Source organism: Eretmochelys imbricata, chromosome 27, assembly GCF_965152235.1.
Source record: "Eretmochelys imbricata isolate rEreImb1 chromosome 27, rEreImb1.hap1, whole genome shotgun sequence".
Taxonomy (NCBI): domain Eukaryota; kingdom Metazoa; phylum Chordata; order Testudines; family Cheloniidae; genus Eretmochelys; species Eretmochelys imbricata.
The window spans coordinates 14,740,380-14,761,886 of NC_135598.1; the positions used below are offsets into that span (position 1 = coordinate 14,740,380).

The 21,507-nt window shown below is 51.7% G+C and overlaps 1 protein-coding gene across 1 annotated transcript in view; it reads right to left on the reverse strand.

Moving 5' to 3' along the window:
- Positions 1–20,900, reverse strand: part of ZNF385C (zinc finger protein 385C) — a 123,306-nt gene extending 102,406 nt beyond the window's left edge. The window contains exon 1 of the mRNA XM_077806482.1: positions 20,663–20,900. Within this exon, the coding sequence (XP_077662608.1) occupies positions 20,663–20,900 (238 nt within the window). The remainder of the gene's footprint in view (positions 1–20,662) is intronic.
- Between the last annotated feature and the right edge of the window lie 607 nt (positions 20,901–21,507).

Here is a 21,507-nt window from a genome sequence, read left to right on the forward strand (position 1 = left end):
CGGGGCCATTCTCTAGCTGCAGAGAAGCCAAACCCACACAAGGAAACGCTCCCACTTTCTCATCTCCGGTTTGTCCAATGAAAGCCTCCTCCTTGCCTTTCAGAGGGTGAGTCAACAGGGCACGCTCTGCCCTGCCACTTCCTACGCAAGCAGAACAAGAAGCCAACAGGGCCACTGGGCAGAAAACCCCCCGTCCCCTCCGGACCCCGGGGAGGATGAATAAGATGTTTGGTCAAGAGTGCGCGGCACCGCTACCCATCACATCCCAGCTGCGTATCTCCCTGGAAACACAGACAGCAGCTGTCACCCGCCTCTAAGGACACAAAGGTACAGCCCTACATTCAGAGTGGGAGCCGGGGCTATTCAAAAGCACCGTGATGACGCAGCGGGGACAAATCCCAGGCAGGGAGCAGCAGCCCCGTCACAAGGTGCCAATGCGGACGTTGTCCAACACCACGATCCCTTGAGTGTGGCAGGAGCTCCTGCCACTCTCGGACCCACGCTGGGTGGTGGGCGCGACAAGGCAGAGAGGAGCTCCCAGCACGGCTGCCCTTCCTAGCACATGGCTGATCTGGAATGTGGCTATATATGGAAAGGGAAAGCGGCTGCAAGGGCAGGGCCTGTCCAGTCCCATTCCCTCCCACCTGCTGTGACCCGTACCTGCTGCGTGGGGAGCTCTGTGCACCTCTAGTCCTGGCTGGGCCACATAGAGAGGTTGATGAGCCTGGATTGCTCAGATTCGTAGCGTTTACGGCCAGGAGGGACCATCAGATCAGCTAGTCTGACCTGTGTATCACAGGCCATTACATTCACCCAGTTCCCCCTGTCCTGAGCCCAGTAACCTGTGTCTGGCTAAAGCATCATCCAGAAAGGAACCAGTCTGGGTCTGCAGACCCCAGGAGATGGGGAACCCACCAGTGCCCTGAGGAGCTTGTTCCAGTGGTCAGTCACCCGCCCGGTTACAAACCGCTGCCTTATTTCTAACTGGAATTCGTCTGGCTTCAGCTTCCAGCTGCTGGGTCCTGTTCTGCCTTTCCCTGTTTGAGTAAAGAGCTCGTTAGTACTCAGTATTTGCTTTCTGTGCAGATACACATCTGATGGAGCAGGGCCTTTTAGCTCAGGAAGTAGCTGTCTGTGCTTTTAGATCAGAGGTCTCAGAGTCAATCCCCATTGGTAACAACCCAGCCAGGCATCACACCAGCTGGATGCTGTGGTTGTTACCAAGTGCTTTTGAGTTGCTTTGCTCTACTTTGGGACCTAGGAGTGTTAATAAAGCCAGCCCCAAGGAAAAGGACTTGAACTAACTTATAAATTGGGAACTTTGTTTTCATCTCCCCTTACTGGTGAATCTGCTCACAAGCTCAGCAGGTAGTTAGTTCCCTTCCCCACTACAACCTCCCCTGGGATCCTGTAACTCAGAGATGGCTCCAGGAGCCTCCCTCCCCCAAGGCAGGCAGAAGCATCATTCTCGGTGGCAGTCAAGTGTCTGGAAGCGTCAGGACTTGTCTACATGCAGAAAACTTGCACCAGTTTAATTAAATCAGTTTAGTTAAACTGATGCAAACCTCACGTGGACGTTTTTATTTCAGTTTATCTTAAACGGCAATAAGCCACGCTCAAACCAAAATAAGAGTGCCCATCCAAACAGGGGCGTGCACTGATTTAACCAAATCAGTTTCAACTCCCCTCTTTCATTACCCCAGTGCAAATCTCTGTGTAGACAAAGCCTCACGAATGTGATTTTAAACTGGTTTCACTGGACCTGTTCAAAAGGCCACGGGGACACACCTAATTCAGTTAAAACCAGGCTTATTTCAATTTAGCTGAAGCTAACTTGCTGTGTGAACCTATGCAAGTCACATCCCCTGTGCACGTTGACTCCCCTTATCTGTAAAATGGGTGGATTACTTCCCAAGGGTACTGCCAGCATTTGAGTTTGCAAGGATCTTTATAAAGGTGGATTGCTGCTGCTGACGTGGCAGGACCGGGGCCCACTGTGCCAGGCATGGCCAAAGACACAGGAGGATATTCCCTGCCCTCATTTGTTTAAAAAAACCCATTAACAATAGTCATTGCAACATGAGGTGTGTCGGGAGGAAAAGGAAGGCCCAGTGGGGACGGCACTAGCTTGAGACTCTGGAGACCCAAGGTCAAGTTCCTACTCTGCCCCAGACAGACCTTGGGCCAGTCACTTGCCCAGCGCCGTGAAGCTGGCATAGCTGCACTGCCTGCCCTCATGGGGGCTGTGGGGACAAAGGTAGTAACGACTGTGAGGCTCAGATACTACAGTCATGGGCCACCTAAGACAGGGCCCCTCCAGCTAAACATTTCCTCTTTGCAAGCCCCAGCTATGGGGTGACAGGACACCAGGCTCCCGCACACTGTGTCAGCGTGAGCTCCCCAGCCAATGGGACCCACTTTTCTCCCCTCTGCAAAAAGATGCTGCGATAGCATCACGTCACGAGAGGAGAGATCACCCCGAGAAAAGGGACAGAAAGCATGGCCAGGACAGAGCATCTCCTCAGACGGAAACTCTATATTGCTTACGACTTGCTGTCTGTGCGCATGAAACAGGTTAACTAGCCAGGCCTAACTCACAGTGACAGCTTTACACTACCCACAAATCTCTGCTCGTGCGTCTCCCAGTCACTCGGCCTTTTCGCCTACCCCCGCCCCAGTTTGTGTTTTGGTTTTTAACTAATGCTTGCCTTCCTCCCCTCTGAAGGGCACAGCCCAAAACACGTGGGAAAGAGGACAGAGGGAGCAGCCAGTTTGGTCCAGCGGATGAAGGCACTGCACTGGAAACTCAGGAGACCCAGGGTCTGAGTGACCTCGGACAAGCTTCTTCCCCACCCCCTCCACCTCTGCATGTCCGCCCGCCCTTTGTCTGGTCTGTTTAGACTATAAGTTCTTTGGGGCAGAGACTAAAACGCAACTGCTCTGATTCGGCAGCGTGTTGCACGGGGTTAAGGACAAGATACAAAGCTGGGGACCAGCAGGCTCAGGTGGGTACAAATGGAGATTTCCACCACAATGACCTGCCCGCAGTGGGGATATTTAGACTAGGAAGAGTGGCCGAGGTTAGTTAACCTGTTGTAGCTAACCCTGACCTTTCTCCTAGTGTGGACACAGGTATCGCTCTCCACCTCCACCAGCAAACTCAAGACATGAGGGGTTTCCTTGCAGCTAGACTACGAAAAATTTGGGTTTAGGTCAAGGTTAGCTCACCTTGATTAAGTCTTGACCCTTTATCTTCCTCTAGACATACCCACTCTGTCCTGAGGGCGCAGTACATTTAGGGAGCAGGTGGGTGCATTAGCCAGTTGGACTCATCCACCCTTCCCTGCAACCTTAGCAACAGTCTAGAATGGATTCCCAGGTATTGGGAAAACTTTCTGTTATGTCATGTACCTTAACAAAGCACAGATCAGCCTCTGCTTCTCCTGGATCAATAGTTCTCTCTCGAGTCTATAAATCTTGATAGGGCCCTGAGAAAATGTCAATACTGATGGAATGTACCTATTTTATTGTTAGGTTATTTGCAATGCACATTTCTGAAGGCTCCCCAGGGAGTTCAGCACAGGCAAATAGAAAACCTCTATTTTCTGAAGATGCACTGATGAATGTACAGGTACCTATGTGGCCCCTTTCAGCACAGTATCGGACACAAAGATTTAAGCAATTTGCCTTGGAGCAGGTGCTGCCTTCTTCACCTAAAACCATCCGTTCTTCCAAACCCGTGACAAGACCTTACTGTGAGGATCAGGCAGAGCCCACTCCCCCCAGAAATCTCCAAGCACTTTGCAATGTGAGGTTGAGACTCCCCGCATCTCTGCAAGGCAGGAAACGATCAGAGCCGTTTGACAGGCAAGCCAGAGGCACCATGAATTCAGCTGGTTCAGGGTCACAGAGTGAGTCAACAGCAGGGCTGGGAATGGAACCCACATGCCCAGTAACTTTCACTTCCTGTAATCCCACGCTGCCCTCCTCCTAACAACTCCCAGAGCAGCGTGTTCTCCACCATGTGCCGGGGGGACCCAAAAACCCAAAGCCCAACCCCGCCTCCTCAGATTCTCCAGGTGGAGATGACATTTCAGAGACTTCATGGCGGGGCTGTGAGCGATCGCCTCCTCTCTGGAATCAGAGGCAGCGATACAAACATTTCCCGTTACAAGGGAGTGTTGCTGTAGTGAGACCAGACTCTTCCGGGAGCTCTCAGACCTGTCACAGCTTGCTGGGCTTTTGATTCTTGCCTCAGTCTGGGAAGATCTGAATGACACAAGTTATCTCTTTCCATCTGCTGTCACTGCTGGGCGGCACACCTGCAGACCTGTTTTTATTCTTTTCCTTTCAAATACACCCCAGTGCTAACGGATTAGCCTTTGCTCCCTCCTCAGTCACGAATGACTGTCAGTGACTTTCCCCTTTATTCCCCATACTTTAGGGAATTCCGCCTAAAGACGGAGGTAGCAAAGGACTCGGCCGAAATGCCGCGATTCCATATTTACATGCACTGAACTGTTTCCGACAACAATCAGTCCTTAAAAGGATCTGCATCCCTCCTGCATTCGCATAGCTGTATTTTTTCCCGTCTCAGTATTTACGGTTGCTTGTCACCTTCCGTGTCACTTTCAATTCTGTAATCAAGTTAGAAAGAGCTTTTCCTGATATTTCTCAGCATCCCTGGTGTGATTTGCTTTTATTCATTCCTAGCCAGCAGCTTCGTATAGAGCAGAGTGGATTTCACTTTACAAGAGGGTACAGTGCAGATTCGTTTCAAAGGGACGTTATTCTGCATCAGGAAATCACACCACTCCTTACCGTTTCATTCACTGAAGGAAATGGACTCTTTTACTTATTAATTATTGTCTATGACAAGAGCATCTCGAGACCCCAACCGAAACCAGGGCCCCCTGCGCTAGCTGCTGCTCACCCACATCATAAGAGACTGTAAGCGCTTTGTGTCTAAATAGACACATCGGACAAACAGAAAGTTAAATCATGAGTCAGTCTCTCAAACAATCATGAGAAAGGCTTGAAAACAGATTAAAAACCCAAACTTTGTTTTAGGGGGTGGAGGGGGAGAGGGACCTTCTAGGCTGAGCCTTTAGGGCACGCTCCAGTTTAAGGTTTACTCTATAACCACAAGGGCTAGAAACTTCTTCTTTTCCAGTTGAAAGCCAAGATCCCTGGCTCAGCACATGCCTCCAGCAGCTGAAGCTGTAAGACAAACACCAAATACCACAGCACTCTTTTTAGCCCCATTTTACAGACGGGGAAGGGAGACGCAGACAGGTGAAAGGACTCATTAGAGGGAAGCCGTGGCTGCACCAGGATCTGAACCCAGCTCTGCCAGCCTCACAGGCCAAGGCCTGCACCCCAAGACCTCCTTCCTCTTACTTCTTTCACTGTTCGTGATGTTTTTGATCATCACCAATGGCCACAGCACTGACAGCTGGTATCACAGAAACCAGGCATCGTGGCCAGATACAGCCACTGTGGGATCATCCTGCCAGGAGCATAAATCATCAGCACCGGGTTAGCTCAGGTCTCTAGGGAGCTGTGGCATGCTGGACTGGCTCCTTTCTCCTTAGATCCCGCTCTGGGATGCTTTGTGGAACACCTCACATGGGTGGAGCTTGGTGAAAGGCAGGATTTGATCACACTTCATGGGAGTTTTCAGGCAGTCACCTGTGCACAGAACCTGCTAGCATCTAGCCCATCATGCCCTGTTCAGCCTGACCAAACTATGCTGGCGGTAAGCGGCAGCTGGTAACTTCACTGCATCTTCCTTGGCCAACACATTTAAATGCCAAAGACAGTTTATGAACTAATCTGTACCGTAAAAGCCTCTGAAATGATTAAGCTGAAATCCATATGCACAGAGAAAGAGGGGCCGATCTCCTGTGCAACCCGGTTTACAGGAAGAACCTCCCAGCACACGTCAATAGCTAATCAATGTATATTTTTGTATATCTGAAAATCACTCTGCAATAATAAAATGGACGACAAATTACGATGCATTTATTAATTCATCAGAAATAAAGGACAGGACTTTTATTAGGGTTTGCAAAATTCATGGAGCATCTGTGGGGGGAGTTAGAGAGCAAAACACACCCTGAGCAGCGGTCCAGGGTAACGCCCATGGGCTAATTGGGTCCTGAGTGGCCTGTTGGGCTTACCCTGGCCTTCTGCAGAGGGGTCTCCCCCAAAGAGCATTTTGATTCCAGTCTGATTTTCCAGTAACAGTTTGTGGAGAGGTTCCCTCTCCAACAACAATTTGCTTTCATGCATCAATAGAAGTTAATGGGTTAAAGCTAGCCTACACAAGCACCATCACACCTCTGATTGCAGAGTATCTATGTCGTGTGTGTGTGTACACAACACCCCACACAATGGGGTCTCATCTCACTGAGAGCCACCAGGTGCTACCATACTGCACATAATAACCAGGAAAGGAAGAAATCCCACATAAGAAAAAGAAAGGAAAACGTACTGTGAGAGAACATCCATTTCTCCTGCAGAGATTCTGGGCTGTTCCAATCCGACCTGGAAGGTTATTTTCAGATGTCTTTGCTTGCAGTTGAATGGAGCAGCCAAATCTATTGGAGCAGCAGAATTCTGTACATTTGTCCTTCATCAAGTTTACAGCAGCTTAAAATACGAGCCATGGGGACTCGTGCTCCAAACTGGTTTACATAACAGTATTGATGACGCATAGCACAAGGTGCTGCATTGGCAAGCCTGGAGTATATTAAAGACCCCTTAAGATTCAGGGGGCACTCTCGCTATTAACCCCAGGAAGCATCTATCTGTAGAATTAGATGCCTAAATACCTTTGAAAACATGGCTACTTGACTACTTTCCTGTGCCTCTTCTCCCCACCCCATCTCTGTCTGTCTTCTGAACGAGAGCTGGGCCTGGCCGTGCATTCACACGTAAGGGGTGCTGCTGGAAACCAGCCCAACCAGTAACTTACGCACAGAAGAGCAGCAGCTTGTGGCGAAATGTTACCTGAAAGGCGCGAGGGATCTGGTTAAAGCGTACGACCTGGAGTCAGGATGCCTGGGTTTCATTCTCAGCTCCACCACAGCTTCTCTGGGCCTCAGCTGGGGATAATGACCATTGCTTTCTCCACCCCCACCCAGAGACGGGGCTCGAGGGAATCGAGTCTAAATGGGAAGACCTCCCTGTTCAGTGTGCGAGGAATAACCTACTCCTCTTAACTGGGTTGCAGTAGCATTCGGAATACCAGCCAAGGACTGTGCAGGGCTCCATGCAGACAAACCGCAACAAACCTACCTGCCGTAGGTACTTAATGGGCCCCAATTACTGTAGAATCGGAGCCTCATTATTGTTAGTGTATTTGTCCTCACAACACCCCCTGCCCCCGCCACCCAGGGCGGTAGGGAAATGCTCTTATCTCCGTCATTCACAGACGACCTGCAGCCCAGAGGAATGGATTTTTGAAGGTATTTAGGCACTTAATGCCCACTGAACCCACCAGGAGTCTGGTGCCTGGACATCTCTGGCCCAGACACTCCACATGACTGGCTCACAGACACACAGCCAGTCCTGCGACAGAGCCGGTCTCCCCTTTCCCAGGCTGCACCATCCTTCCTCTCCAATGACTGTCCCCGGCCTGGCGCACTCACACACTACCAGACAGGCGGGAGGAAGGGGCAGGGTGGGGCGGACGAGGTGACAAAGTGAACAGAGCTGAGCAGAAGTCACAGCGAGCTGCTTGCCAACCAGTGCTGGATGGCGGGGTGAGGGGGGATCCGTAGCCATCAGAGAAGAGGTACGTTTTAAGGAGGAATTTACAAAAGGATCATGCGGCAGCTTCACTTGGTTTAGGAAACCCAGTCCCCTCGGAGACCCCGCTGCCCTATCCCCATTCATCAGCCTTTAGGTTCCCAACTGTTCTTTTTGCCTTGGTATCTCTAACTAAACCTGTCAGCAGACATCATAATCACAAACCCACTCAGCCAGGCCAGGCAAATGAGCGCTGCAAGCATGTCTCAGAGGCCAGCTGTACCCTTTGCGTGTCCTGCCAAATTTCTCAAACAAGTCCCAAAAGCAGGAAAGCAATAACTTATTGTGGGAATCGGGGGAAGCCAGAGAAGCTAATTTTCCCTACTGAAGCCTCACCGGATGCATTTGCGCCTTTGTCTTTGCTCAGTTGGGCTTGGGCTATTGGCATCTCAGAAGATGGGTTTCCAAACATCAGCAAGGATCTGTCACATCAGGTTCCTGCACCTCTCTCCCTGCACAGGAACACGACAAAACCCATTTGGATCTTTCTGTGGTGCGGCTCCAGGCTGTCACATGGCAGAGCCCAGCAAGTCCCAGAACACATGACCGGGCTCCTTTCCCAGGAAGTTCAGTGCAGGGGGCTGATCCCTGAGAGCTCTGTCTGCGCTGCGGGTTTGGCTGTATTGGTACGTTCCCACCTGACTCCCTGGAGAACTAGGCTGAGCCAGAGAGCCAAGGTCGCAGGGCAGAGCCCAGAATGGGAATGTCAGGCCAAGGGAAGGGGTTTATTTGTGGCTTCATTAATGTCTGCAAAGCGCTGTTGAGATTCCTGGCTGCAATGGGCTGTAGAAGGAACAGATGCAACCCCCACTCAAGCCAATGGGCGTCTCTCCTTTGATTCTAATGTGACTTGGAGCAGGCTTGTTAGTACAGACAAACCCAAACCAAACCCAGAGCCCAGCACCCCCTGAGCTCTGTAAAAGTTCCCATTCACACGCCGACTATCCAGCCCAGGGTTTTCTCAGGGCTGGTTGGGATTCTGAGAAACCCAAACCAGGGTTGATTTGGCTCTGGGTCCAACTGTATGTGAACCCTGGACTTCCAGGGGGGGCTGGTAAATGGATCGACTCTGGTCCGTCACTGTAACTTTAGATCAGCAGGGGGAGTGGACTTTCTGCTCGCCCAGCATCGCCGATATTTCCCCAGCCCGACAGCCAGGGCACACGCGGGAAGTATTACAGATTTTAAGGATGCTGTTTGAATGGCAAATCGTGTGCGCCTGGAAGGCCTCATTTACCTCTTAGTTTGCAATCCTGTATCTTTGCCTATTGTTTAAATCAACACACTTGGTTTGATCACAGCCGGTTAGAGCACATGAAGGCCCTGCTGTCTATTAAAGGCAATTCACTGGCTGTACATAGAGGGAATAAAACCAGTATGTTGGCATTGCTCGTTGGTAGGTAATAACTAAAGTGACCTAATCCCAAAGAGGGACATGGTCACTGCTGCCTTTGGGGCCACAGTCACACGAGACGAGGCTCAGATGCAGATCCCACGATTATAACCCAAGGTTTCCAATGCCGTGTGGACACTCAAGCGCCGGATTGGAAACACTTGAGTCCACAAGCCCGGGACTCCCAGACCAGGATTTACCCTGAGAGATTAAGTGACTTTCCTGAGGCCAGGAGCAGAACAAATTGTTGAGCCCAGATCTCCTGAATCCCCATCCAGTGCCTTAAACACACGAAGATCTTTCCTCGCCAAGCTGCATCCCTGATCCAGAGTGACAAGGCTGCCTAAGGCATTACCAGCCCCCCTTCCCCCAGAAATCCAGCCTCCGTCCTTTGCTGAGGCATTTTGGATTCTCGCCTCCAAAACTTGGGCACGTCACCAACTCAGCAGGCACCTGCAGAAGCCCAGCATGCAAGAGCAGAGTGGGATTTGGGGCTGTGCCTGCCCTCAGGTTCATAGGCAGGTAGATTTTCCAAAGAGATTATATTCCCCGGGGCACCTAAATAAATGGCTGAATTTCCAAAAGAGCTCAGCACTCAGCCTGCCGGCAACACACTGAGCTTTGGAATCTGCTGGTCCCCTGGTGAGTGCTGAGAGAACAATACAATAGAACAGAAGATTGTTATTCCACATACAGAATTTGGCCAGGCACGAGCCCCCATCCCACTCCTGGACCTAGTGTGGTAGCTGGAGTGTCATGGGAGCTCGTTTTATACACACAGTATCCAATGGCCCACGACCGTTAGTGCAGAGCAACAATGACCCGAGCCATCACATGGATTTCTTCACTCATCTCAACTCTGCTGCCCTGCAAATGAGCCCTGGCAGACACTTTGACAGCTAACTGGAGAAACCCCACCTCTTTCCCTTTGTCAAGGGCAAGTAAGTTCCAGGCTGTATTTCCGTGGGGCACGTCAGGAAACAGCATTAAAGGAGAGCGGAGATGCCACGAGCTCTGGGAAGCGAGGCTGGGCCCTTCCAGTGCCTTTGCATGGGCGGGGAGGAATTTCCCCCGCAGGAGACCGCAGCAGCCTTGGATCTTGGGGGGGGGGGGGAGGGGGGCAGAGGGGACGTGAATTGAAGGGGCTCACCTGGAAGATCTGTACATGGGACTCAGGTCACCTACCTGGTGAGTCGACCCTGCTGGGGCGTTTGGGGATTGCAGACCCAAGATGGAGTCGTACAAGCCCACTGCAGGAGGGCACGATCCCGGCCGAGACCCGGGGTACATCCTCAGGTGGCGCGTGCTGCTGGGGTGACACTTCTATTGTTCGCGCACCAGTTCAATCCGAGCTAGCGCGGTGGGGCCTGTCTCCGGCTCCATGCCTAGACACAGCCGGGGGCAAATCTGGTCGGGGAAGAATCTGATTCCAAAGCACCTGGGGGCTTTATGATGCCTGTGGCCAGACCCCGACGGGGGCAAGAGGGAGCAGCTGTGTTGAGGAGCATTGACAAGCTGCTATACTGATTTACACCAGTTGGGGATCTGCGTCTACCTGTCCCAACCTAGCATCAGCTTTGAGAAGAGCAAGAAGCATGCCCCAATGCAGGTGCTAACTGCTCAGACGGATTCTCAGGGGGCTGGAAGTGGGCAACGCCAGCAGAGCGTCAGGTAGGAGACAGAGAGAGGGCACTCCTGGAATCGGAAAAGACACTGGACAGGGCCTTATTCCAACGGCTCAGAGTAAAGGTTGTTATTTGTTACCTCCAATATCCAAGCTGAGGGAGACAGGACAAGTTCACGTCATTTTGCATCTGAGTGGAAGGGCCGGGAGACGAGAATGCTCCGTCTCGCTGCATTCCAGCAAGATGGGAGCTGACAGGGCCCAAGGGACAGCTGCTTTGGGAACTCGGCCGCAACGGCTGCTTAGATCCCATGACTTTTCTGGGACACTGGCAAAAGGGACTGTATTTCAGGAGCCAAAAACAGCAAGGGAGTAAATTCTGGCTCTGCTGGAAACTCCAGGCGGCTGGAACGCTAGGTCTGAAACGTGAGGGCAGCATGTGTGGGGGATCTGTTTGCAAGGGGCTGCTCGGCACTGCACCTCCGACCTGTCGATGGCTCATTGTGCAGAGAAGGAGGAAACACGCAGTGGGCCTGACTCTCCACTCCCCTGCATCTTGTACCGTCATTCACACCACTGCAGAGTGGGTGTCAGAGTCATGTTTCACATGCATCCACAGTGCAGGGGTATAAATGATGGCACAGAGCAATGGAAAAAAAAAATAGATCAGACCCAGCATCTTTTATTCTTTGCGTACCGCTTTGCTGGGAAAACACCGTCTTTCCGATTAGCTCTCGGTTCAGGGCAGGATACAGGCTCTGAAATCCCAGCTGGAGCATGCAATTTTCGTACTTTGAACTGTTTACAACAAATCACATTAGCATCGGCATCATTTGTACAATTGCATCCGGGCTGGGATCTCAGCGAGCGCCATCGGGTCACGGCGTGCAGGGCACTGCTGCCACCCCCAGGCCAGCGCAGAAAAGCAGGCGGCTGAAGCAGAAGCTTTCGCTGCCCGAACCAGAGCTGGTGTTTGACTGAACGGCCTTCCTTCCAGGAGATAACGAGGGGCAGAGGATGCTGGAGCTGGACTCGGGGCAGCACCCTGCAATGGAAGTTGGCTACACTGCTTGGGCAGACAGGATGCTGTGATATGGGGAGCCCAATGCTGGAAAAGCTCAGATCACCGGCAGGGTGAACAGACGAGAGTGACAGTTCAATGCACAGTTAGAATATCCACGCCCATGGTTTGCGCCGTGCTCGCTCTCCCAGGCACACTGGGGTTAGCACATTGTCCTGGGCTATGGGAGGCCAGGCTTCAATCCCCTACTCTGCCACAGACTCCCTGTGTGACTCTGGAAAAGTTACCTAGTCTCTCCATGCCTCCGTTCCCTATCTGTGAAATGGGAGCAGTAGCCCTGCCCTGCCTGATGGGGTGAGTTGTGCTATGGTGAAGGGGGCCGTATACGTGCCTTTGTCAGATAGTTAACAGGGCAAGTCCTTGGGAGTCGTGAACGCTTGATGAGAGACCCAAGCCAAAGTGCAGCACAGATAAACGTTACCAACACCTCAACAAGGGGTCTCTGTAGCAAGATCCCCTGAATGTTCGCAGGAGAGAAACAGCAACTAGGAATCGAAATGCACAAAGGATTTTCCTAATATTTTCCTCTTTACGGCATCAACTTCCCGAAACCTGCCTGAATGGGATGGAAAAAACATTCCTCTGGAATGTGCCAAGCTCCAGGCATCCAAGTACGTTACCACCCCGTGGAAATCAGTCCTCGCCATGGACACAGGGCAGGGCCATGAATTACAGCAGCGACTGGATACCAATCTAATCCGATTGCTTCTTCACAGGTTCTCCCCCCTTTTCGGGGTCACATCGACAGCTCTGGGGACTGGAGGTCTCTCTACCCATACAGACGGAGCATTCTGCCCAGAACCAACAGAGCCTTCCCAAACGTACAGCCCCCAGCGCCGACGCAGGTGAAGCACGTCTAGGCTTCGGAAAGGAGCTCCGTTTCTGTGGCCTGTTCAGTCCCCAGCCTCTCTGCTAACCCTGCTGACAAACTGCCAGTTATTCACAGAGTCTAAGGCCAGACAGGACCGTTGGGGTCGCCAGTCTGACCTGCACAGAGTAGACCCGAGAATCTCTCCTTGCATGTGGCACTTTGGGCAACACAGATACAGGCACCGCTCCGAGACCCACCAAGTTGGTTTTCATCAGTCATGCAAGAGCCATCGTCCAGCAGCAACGTGCGGTCGAGCGGTGAGGGCACTGAACGGGTAACGGGAGAGCTGGGTTGTGTTGTGACCAGTCAGTTGTGACCGTTTCAGTTTCCCCTCCCGTCCTTTGTCTGTCTTATCGAGTTAGACTGGAAGCTCCTTGGCAGCAAGACTGTCTCTTGTGCGGTGTTTGTACAGCACCTCGCACAACAGGGCCCTGCTCTTGGCTGGGGCTTCTAGTCACCCAAATAAAAATGGATGGGACTTGCAACAGCACTGAAGAGCACAAGTCACTTTAACCCAGGCTGGATTTGAAACAGCAGCCTAGGAACGAAAACGTCCCTCATTCCAACTTCTCAGCTTCTTCCTGCATTGAAATCCAACGTCAGACAGCAAAAAATCCAGGGTTTACCTGACAAGGAAATCCCCAGTGACTGATCATTTGATTTTGCTGGGATACTTTTGGGTGCAGTTAATAAATAGTAACAGTGCTGATTATTGTATCTGTTTGCCGAGATATTCTTTCCACGGCTCTCTGCTGCACAACGTAAGTGATTGGAGCCTTTGTGGAATTAATCCCAGAAGCCAGAGGGAGATCATGAGAAAAATCTATCAGTAACCATAAAAGCTACCTTTGATTTAGCTGCAGACAAGCTGTCTGCCAGGATACAATTCTGGCCCAGAAGGACTTTCAGTCTCTATCCAACTTCATATTATTTTATATCATTTATTCTCTCTTTTTAAAGCCCTCTGATTTTGATACTTTAACAAACAAGCTGCATTCGAGTTCGCTCATTTCTTATGGAATTGCACTGGGTGAAGTTCACCAGGTGTAAGAACCATTCAAATCCCTCTTGAGCCTTCGTCTGAAGACCTAAGGGGCTCTCACGCCCTGTGCTGGGCCCTCTCCCAAAGGGCCATCGTCTCGTCTCCTTACAGCTCCCCCTCAGCCTGATCTCACCTCTCCAGAAGGAGTCCTTCCACTGTCGACCAGGCCCTGCACCCTTTACCAGTCAGACACCAGCTCTGGGCACTATGAACACACCAGGAAGGACTTGATCTCGAGGGCAATTTAGTGCTGTCCAGCCTAACCCTGCAACTGGCTTGCATCCCATTGAGTCCAGCTCGCGTTCTGGGTGGTACCCAGCACAGCACAGGATCAGAGCCCTTTGCAGCACTGGACTCTTCAGTTTAAGTGCAGACGGCCACTTCCTCAGCTCATGTGAATCTGTGTCACTCCACTGACGTCAGTTTACACCACCTGGGGATCTGGCCTGATGTCTGGCAGAGAAGAAGGAGCATTTTGCACTGCACTGGTTTCCAGATTTTTCCACACTCTGCTTTCAAGCTGCACGGTGGAGGTGAGCCCCGACAGGTACGGCAGCACCAACGGAGGGTTCGTAGAGCATCTGGAGCGAGGTCTGGTGTGGGGGGCCCAGTGGGCGTGGAGAGCACAGCAGAACCGCACCATTCCCACTGCAGGTCTATCGAAACGTATCAAATGCATCTGGCACGGAGCTGACAGCCCTGAATCTTCAACGCATCCCCAGACCAGGCAAAGGGAACCCACTCCGACCCTGCTTGCGTGGAGGGATGAGACGGGCCGGAACCTGGGACCGTGAGCCGCTACCACACAAGCAACAGGACCGGAGCAGGTTCAGAGCCTTTGTGGATCAACATGCTGAGCAGGGGGCTCCCACCGGCTACTCCCTCTCCCAGCCAGCCCCTCCCAGTGAGCCTCCGTGACGATTTGGTAGGACCCCATCTCTAGCCCAGCCCATTCAGGCATGGCCCCGAGCCTGCCCCAGCAGTGTCTAGGCTGGGGAGAAAGGGAGGCGATTGGGGGCTCCTGGTGCAGCACCCCCTGCAGGACGGAACGTACATTACGTGTTCAACCCGGCAGCGCCAGCCTCCGAGCCCAGGGTGACCAGCTCAAGGCACAGTATCGAAAGGAACCGAGCCCCCCGACAACGAGCAGCCTCGAAGCTTCATGCAGAACTAATGGCTCCTACCTCCCACCCGGGAAAAGCCACTGATCTGTATTTATTATCGCCAAGGAACACCACTTGGCCAGGAAGAAGGCGCCCTCCCCACACTGCCATATCACAGCCACCGTGAGAACTCCTGAGAACAGCTGCTGAGACAGGAGAGAGGTGTGGAGAGACAGCACTGCCCAGTAGTTAGGAGTCAGACCTAGGTTCTGTTCCCAGCTCTGTCAGTTACCGGTGGGGTGATGCTGGGCACGTCCCTGCCTCCAGCCAGGAATCAAAGACGAAGACTCTGAATGATCAAGCTGACTGTATTTAAGCAGGGGCTCTGTCCAGGGGCAGGGAAATGTATTCACTTAGTTATGTTGCAAACTGGCAATTGGTTAATATGCAATTCTGCCCTACTGCGAACTGCTGGTAGCAGAAGTATCCAGTGGACACGTGACCTTGCGTGCTGGGAGGATACTCCATGTTTTCTTGTGAAGCAGACAGCGATCAGTGAGCTGTAGCTCACGAAAGCTTATGGTCAAATAAATGTGTTAGTCTCTAAGGTGTCACAAGTCCTCCTGTTCTTTTTGCGGATACAGACTAACACGGCTGCTCCTCTGAAACCTTTTATACTAGTTAGACAACAAACAATTCCAGGAACTTGGACCTCCAAAAAGAGAAGCTGCTTAAAAACAACAAACTTTCTAAAGAGGTTCCATTTCAACAGGCAGCTTGAAAACACTGCCCACGAAACACTCGGCATATTTGAGAGGTAACATGGCTGCATGGATAATGCAGTGGACTGGAACTCATGAGACCTGGGTTCAATTCTTGGCTCTGCTACAGGCCTGCTCAGTGACCTAGGGCAAATCAAAGTCTCCGTGCCTCAGTCTCCCCATCTGTAAAATGAGGGTAATGATCCTGACCCTCCGTTGGAAAGCACTTTGAGACGTAAAGATGAAAAGCTCTAGAATAAAAGAGCTAAGTCAGGACTATGTGTCCATAAGCTCCAAGCACAATGGGGCCCTGATCTGAACTGCGGCTCGTACAAACAAACAACAGGACGCACAGAACTTTCAACCCATACGCCGGAGCGACAAGCTAAACATCCCCCTTCTTCCTCAACAGAAAGCGGTGCATAGACAATCCAGGAAGTTTTTGGAAAGCGTAGGGGACAATTTCCTGGTGCAAGTGCTAGAGGAGCCAACTAGGGGGGGAGCTTTTCTTGACCTGCTGCTCACAAACCGGGAAGAATTAGTGGGGGAAGCAAAAGTGGATGGGAATCTGGGAGGCAGTGACCATGAGTTGGTTGAGTTCAGGATCCTAACACAAGGCAGAAGGGACAGCAGCAGGATACGGACCCTGGACTTCAGGAAAGCAGACTTCGACTCCCTCAGGGAACGGATGGCCAGGATCCCCTGGGGGACTAACTTGAAGGGGAAAGGAGTCCAGAAGAGCTGGCTGTATTTCAAGGAATCCCTGTTGAGGTTACAGGGACAAACCATCCCGATGTGTCGAAAGAATAGTAAATATGGCAGGCGACCGGCTTGGCTTAACGGTGAAATCCTAGCGGATCTTAAACATAAAAAAGAAGCTTACAAGAAGTGGAAGGTTGGACATATGACCAGGGAAGAGTATAAAAATACTGCTCGGGCATGTAGGAATGAAATCAGGAGGGACAAATCACACCTGGAGCTGCAGCTAGCAAGAGATGTCAAGAGTAACAAGAAGGGTTTCTTCACGTATGTTGGCAACAAGAAGAAAGCCAAGGAAAGTGTGGGCCCCTTACTTAATGAGGGAGGCAACCTAGTGACAGAGGATGTGGAAAAAGCTAATGTACTCAATGCTTTTTTTGCCTCTGTCTTCACTAACAAGGTCAGCTCCCACACTGCTGCGCTGGGCATCACAACATGGGGAATAGATGGCCAGCCCTCTGTGGAGAAAGAGGTGGTTAGGGACTATTTAGAAAAGCTGGACGTGCACAAGTCCATGGGGCCGGACGGGTTGCATCCGAGAGTGCTAAAGGAATTGGCGGCTGTGATTGCAGAGCCATTGGCCATTATCTTTGAAAACTCATGGCGAACGGGGGAAGTCCCGGATGACTGGAAAAAGGCTAATGTAGTGCCAATCTTTAAAAAAGGGAAGAAGGAGGATCCTGGGAACTACAGGCCAGTCAGCCTCACCTCAGTCCCCGGAAAAATCATGGAGCAGGTCCTCAAAGAATCAATCCTGAAGCACTTACATGAGAGGAAAGTGATCAGGAACAGTCAGCATGGATTCACCAAGGGAAGGTCATGCCTGACTAATCTAATCGCCTTCTATGATGAGATTACTGGTTCTGTGGATGAAGGGAAAGCAGTGGATGTATTGTTTCTTGACTTTAGCAAAGCTTTTGACACGGTCTCCCACAGTATTCTTGTCAGCAAGTTAAAGAAGTATGGGCTGGATGAATGCACTATAAGGTGGGTAGAAAGTTGGCTAGATTGTCGGGCTCAACGGGTAGTGATCAATGGCTCCATGTCTAGTTGGCAACCGGTGTCAAGTGGAGTGCCCCAGGGGTCGGTCTTGGGGCCGGTTTTGTTCAATATCTTCATAAATGATCTGGAGGATGGTGTGGATTGCACTCTCAGCAAATTTGCGGATGATACTAAACTGGGAGGAGTGGTAGATACGCTGCAGGGCAGGGATAGGATACAGAGGGACCTAGTCAAATTGGAGGATTGGGCCAAAAGAAATCTGATGAGGTTCAGTAAGGATAAGTGCAGGGTCCTGCACTTAGGACGGAAGAACCCAATGCACAGCTACAGACTAGGGACCGAATGGCTAGGCAGCAGTTCTGCGGAAAAGGACCTAGGGGTGACAGTGGTGGAGAAGCTGGATATGAGTCAGCAGTGTGCCCTTGTTGCCAAGAAGGCCAATGGCATTTTGGGATGTATAAGTAGGGGCATAGCGAGCAGATCGAGGGACGTGATCGTCCCCCTCTATTCGACATTAGTGAGTACTGTGTCCAGTTTTGGGCCCCACACTACAAGAAGGATGTGGATAAATTGGAGCGAGTCCAGCGAAGGGCAACAAAAATTATTAGGGGTCTGGAACACATGACTTATGAGGAGAGGCTGAGGGAACTGGGATTGTTTAGTCTGCAGAAGAGAAGAATGAGGGGGGATTTGATAGCTGCTTTCAACTACCTGAGAGGTGGTTCCAGAGAGGATGGTTCTAGACTATTCTCAGTGGTAGAAGAGGACAGGACAAGGAGTAATGGTCTCAAGTTGCAGTGGGGGAGGTTTAGGTTGGATATTAGGAAAAACTTTTTCACTAGGAGGGTGGTGAAACACTGGAATGCGTTACCTAGGGAGGTGGTAGAATCTCCTTCCTTAGAAGTTTTTAAGGTCAGGCTTGACAAAGCCCTGGCTGGGATGATTTAATTGGGGATTGGTCCTGCTTTGTGCAGGGGGTTGGTCTAGATGACCTCCTGAGGTCCCTTCCAACCCTGATATTCTATGATTCTATGAAATGCAACTGGTTGGTTTTGGCTGTAAGCGGTTTCATTGAAATCAGCGGAGGCAGAAACAGGCCTTACAGAGTGGGAAGCCTTACAGAGAAACTGCGGAAAAATGGGCAGGAAGTTGCAAACACACTGGGTAAATGTGAAACAAGGGCTCTGGTGAAGAGCTTCGCGTCAATGGATGCATTTTATGGGCAACCCACGTCTAGCGAAAGCGAGGACCAGCAGGAAAAGGCCTTTGAAGAGAACTGAGGAGAGAGAGAACTCATTCGCAAAACAAAATGAGAAACACGAAGTGACCCAACCGTACAAGAGTTTGATAGAAGAATTCTAGGTGGAAAACCAGGACATCTCCATGCACCGTCTGACTGGGACTGTACGAGGAGCTGCTGCACACGATGGGAATTCTCTGCGAAGGACTTTACATCACAGTACCATATGGCACCAAATCGGATGTACTAAGCACAACCCAGTGGCTATCTGGACATGGAGAAGTGAAAGAGCAATGCCCACCAAGTTCTATTCAGGACAAGCATGATGGCTGCCAGCTAAGATAAGTTATGCAGCTGTGAATTTGGCAATAAATACAGGAAGCAAAAATGGAAAACATGAACTCCCTGATAGCCCTGGGTCTAACACAGGTGCAGAGCTGTTTGAATTAAATGGAAAGATTACCTCTTGGCTTTTAACTGAGCAGTTTATGGTATAAACATATCAAGTGACAATGTCACAGCAGGTCACAAATCACTATTTGCTCACCATGAGACTCCAAATGAGCTAACAACAGACAACGGCACACATTTCACCAGTGACCCGTCAGCAGTCCACTGACCCGTCAGTGCAAACACCATGCTGAGCCCTGACGACGCACAGCCAAATGGAGCAGCAGAAAAGTACAAATGGCAAAGAATTTAACATAAAAGACAGCTGTGGTGGATTTAAGGGATCTACGTTTAGCATTGTGTGAATACTGCACAGTACCTCACGGTGCTTTATTAAGGTCACCACTTCCAAAACCCCTGGGCAGAAGGATTGCGGGTGAAACTTTTCAGAAGCACCTAGGTCCTATTGATTTCCAATGACTTCCACTGACTTTTCGCTTTTGAAAAGGGACATTTAAGCAGGGTCAGGCACCTCTCGAGTGTCCCCTCCTGGCCAGGGATGGCTATGCAGCACCCAGGTTTGTCACAGGACCAGCTCTCGCTTGACAATTCATTTCTCCCCACCTGGGTGCAGCAAATAGGTTGTGTCACGGGGGAGTGGGGCCCATTTCCCCTTCAAGGGCCAACCTGCCTGTGACAGTGATGTCGGTGCTTGTGAAAACTGACCCTTCACCCTTAGCACCAACACGGAATGAGTTTCGCCAGCCGAAGGTAACCAGCATGAGGTAGTTACAAAAGATGGGTGTGCTGGGAAACTAGATCATAAAATGACACCACTAAACAGGTAGCCCTGTCGCCAGGGGAGGAGACTGTCCGAATCCAAACAGGGCAACCTGGCAACGTAACAGCTACACCATCCCCCGGGGCGGCCGGCATGGCCATTCCTGTGCACAAAAGGCCAGAGGTGCTGGGCCAATGTGTTCAGTGCGGGGGCTGAGAGCCAGTGAACCAAACGGTCAACCCTGGATATGATGGAAACCATGTCCAGCCAGGGGGCGCGGCAGCCCCCACAGCACCTCTAGTTCCAGCAGCTGCCGAAAAGGCACCCAAACAAAACCAGAGCGGGCGCTGGCGACCCAGGGCACTGGCGACCCAGGGCGCTGGCGACCCAGGGCGCTGGCGACCGCGTTCGTGTACGCACGGGAACAACACACGGACACCGAAGAGCAGCAAACTCAGGCCGCACGGTCACCGAGACATCTGGGTTCAGAGATCCTAGCGAGTGACCGGCGTCCAATAGGAGGCGGAGACGCTCCTTTATCTGGGGGCTTGGGGTATCCCCCTAACTCCCACCCCCTGACTGGCTGGATTTGTTGGGGCAGGCTGGCGATGGCCGAGACGGTAGGTTTTTATATGCAACAGCAGTCGGAGTCCAGGGCAGCAACCCCAGCCACGCAACCGGGCCGCTCGTCACTCCAACTTACGCCCATAAGGACAGGGGCCGGGCGACAGAGGCAAGCCCTTCCCAGCGCCCCCGGGCTCCAGCTGCCCTGCCGGTAGCCCTGCCGGCCGACCCCTCACCTTGGCCCGTCGGCACCTTCCCTTTGTTGAGCTGCTTGAGGCGTTTCTGGTGGGATTTTCCATTGTAGTGTATCTGTGCCTGGGCAGGCGAATTGAGCTGGATGTTACAGACCTCGCACAGCGTGAACGACTGGTGCTTCTTCTCCCGCTTCGTGCGCTGCTCCGACTGGCTCCCCGCCGTCTCGGCCAGGTGGGTCCTGTTCTCAGCAGAGTGGGGCAGGCTCAGCGGTCGTTTCATATCTACGGGAGGAAGCACAACCCCCCCCCCAGTGAGCGGGTGCTTGGATTTTAAAGGGACTGAGTCCAGGCAAGGTGGGAATTACCTTGCACTGACACAAGGCAGGTTTAGGTCACACACCTGCCTGGCTTCTCTGCCTGCCTAGGGTCTTGCTCTGAGTTGGGTCTAAGGAGAAGGGGTACGGCAGAGGCTCCCAAAGCAACAGGAACAGCCTTCACAGCTCAGGGAGTTGGCATTAGGCATTACCTAATGCATAAGCTGTGGGTAGCTGTGCATTTCCGGGAGGATACAATGGGCTTGGGATGGGGAAAGACGGAACTTCCCTAAAGTTCCCTGACACCAGCAACAATCCTGGTGTGAATGACAGACCTCTAAGCTCCCCAGGGATGGCCGGTGTCCTCTGGCTTTCTGGAGGCGAGTAGCTAATCTCTCCCAGGGAGCAAGCAGAGTACAAGAGGCTCCTGCCTGAAGCCAGCTCAGCGTCCACTGCAAGGACATCGTTTACTTGCCTGTGCTAAATGGGGGGTTCTTCACCCACCCTCACGCCCATCACAGCCTCCTCTTTTGTGGGGCACTGCTTTGCACTCACAGCTAATTGCACCTGCCA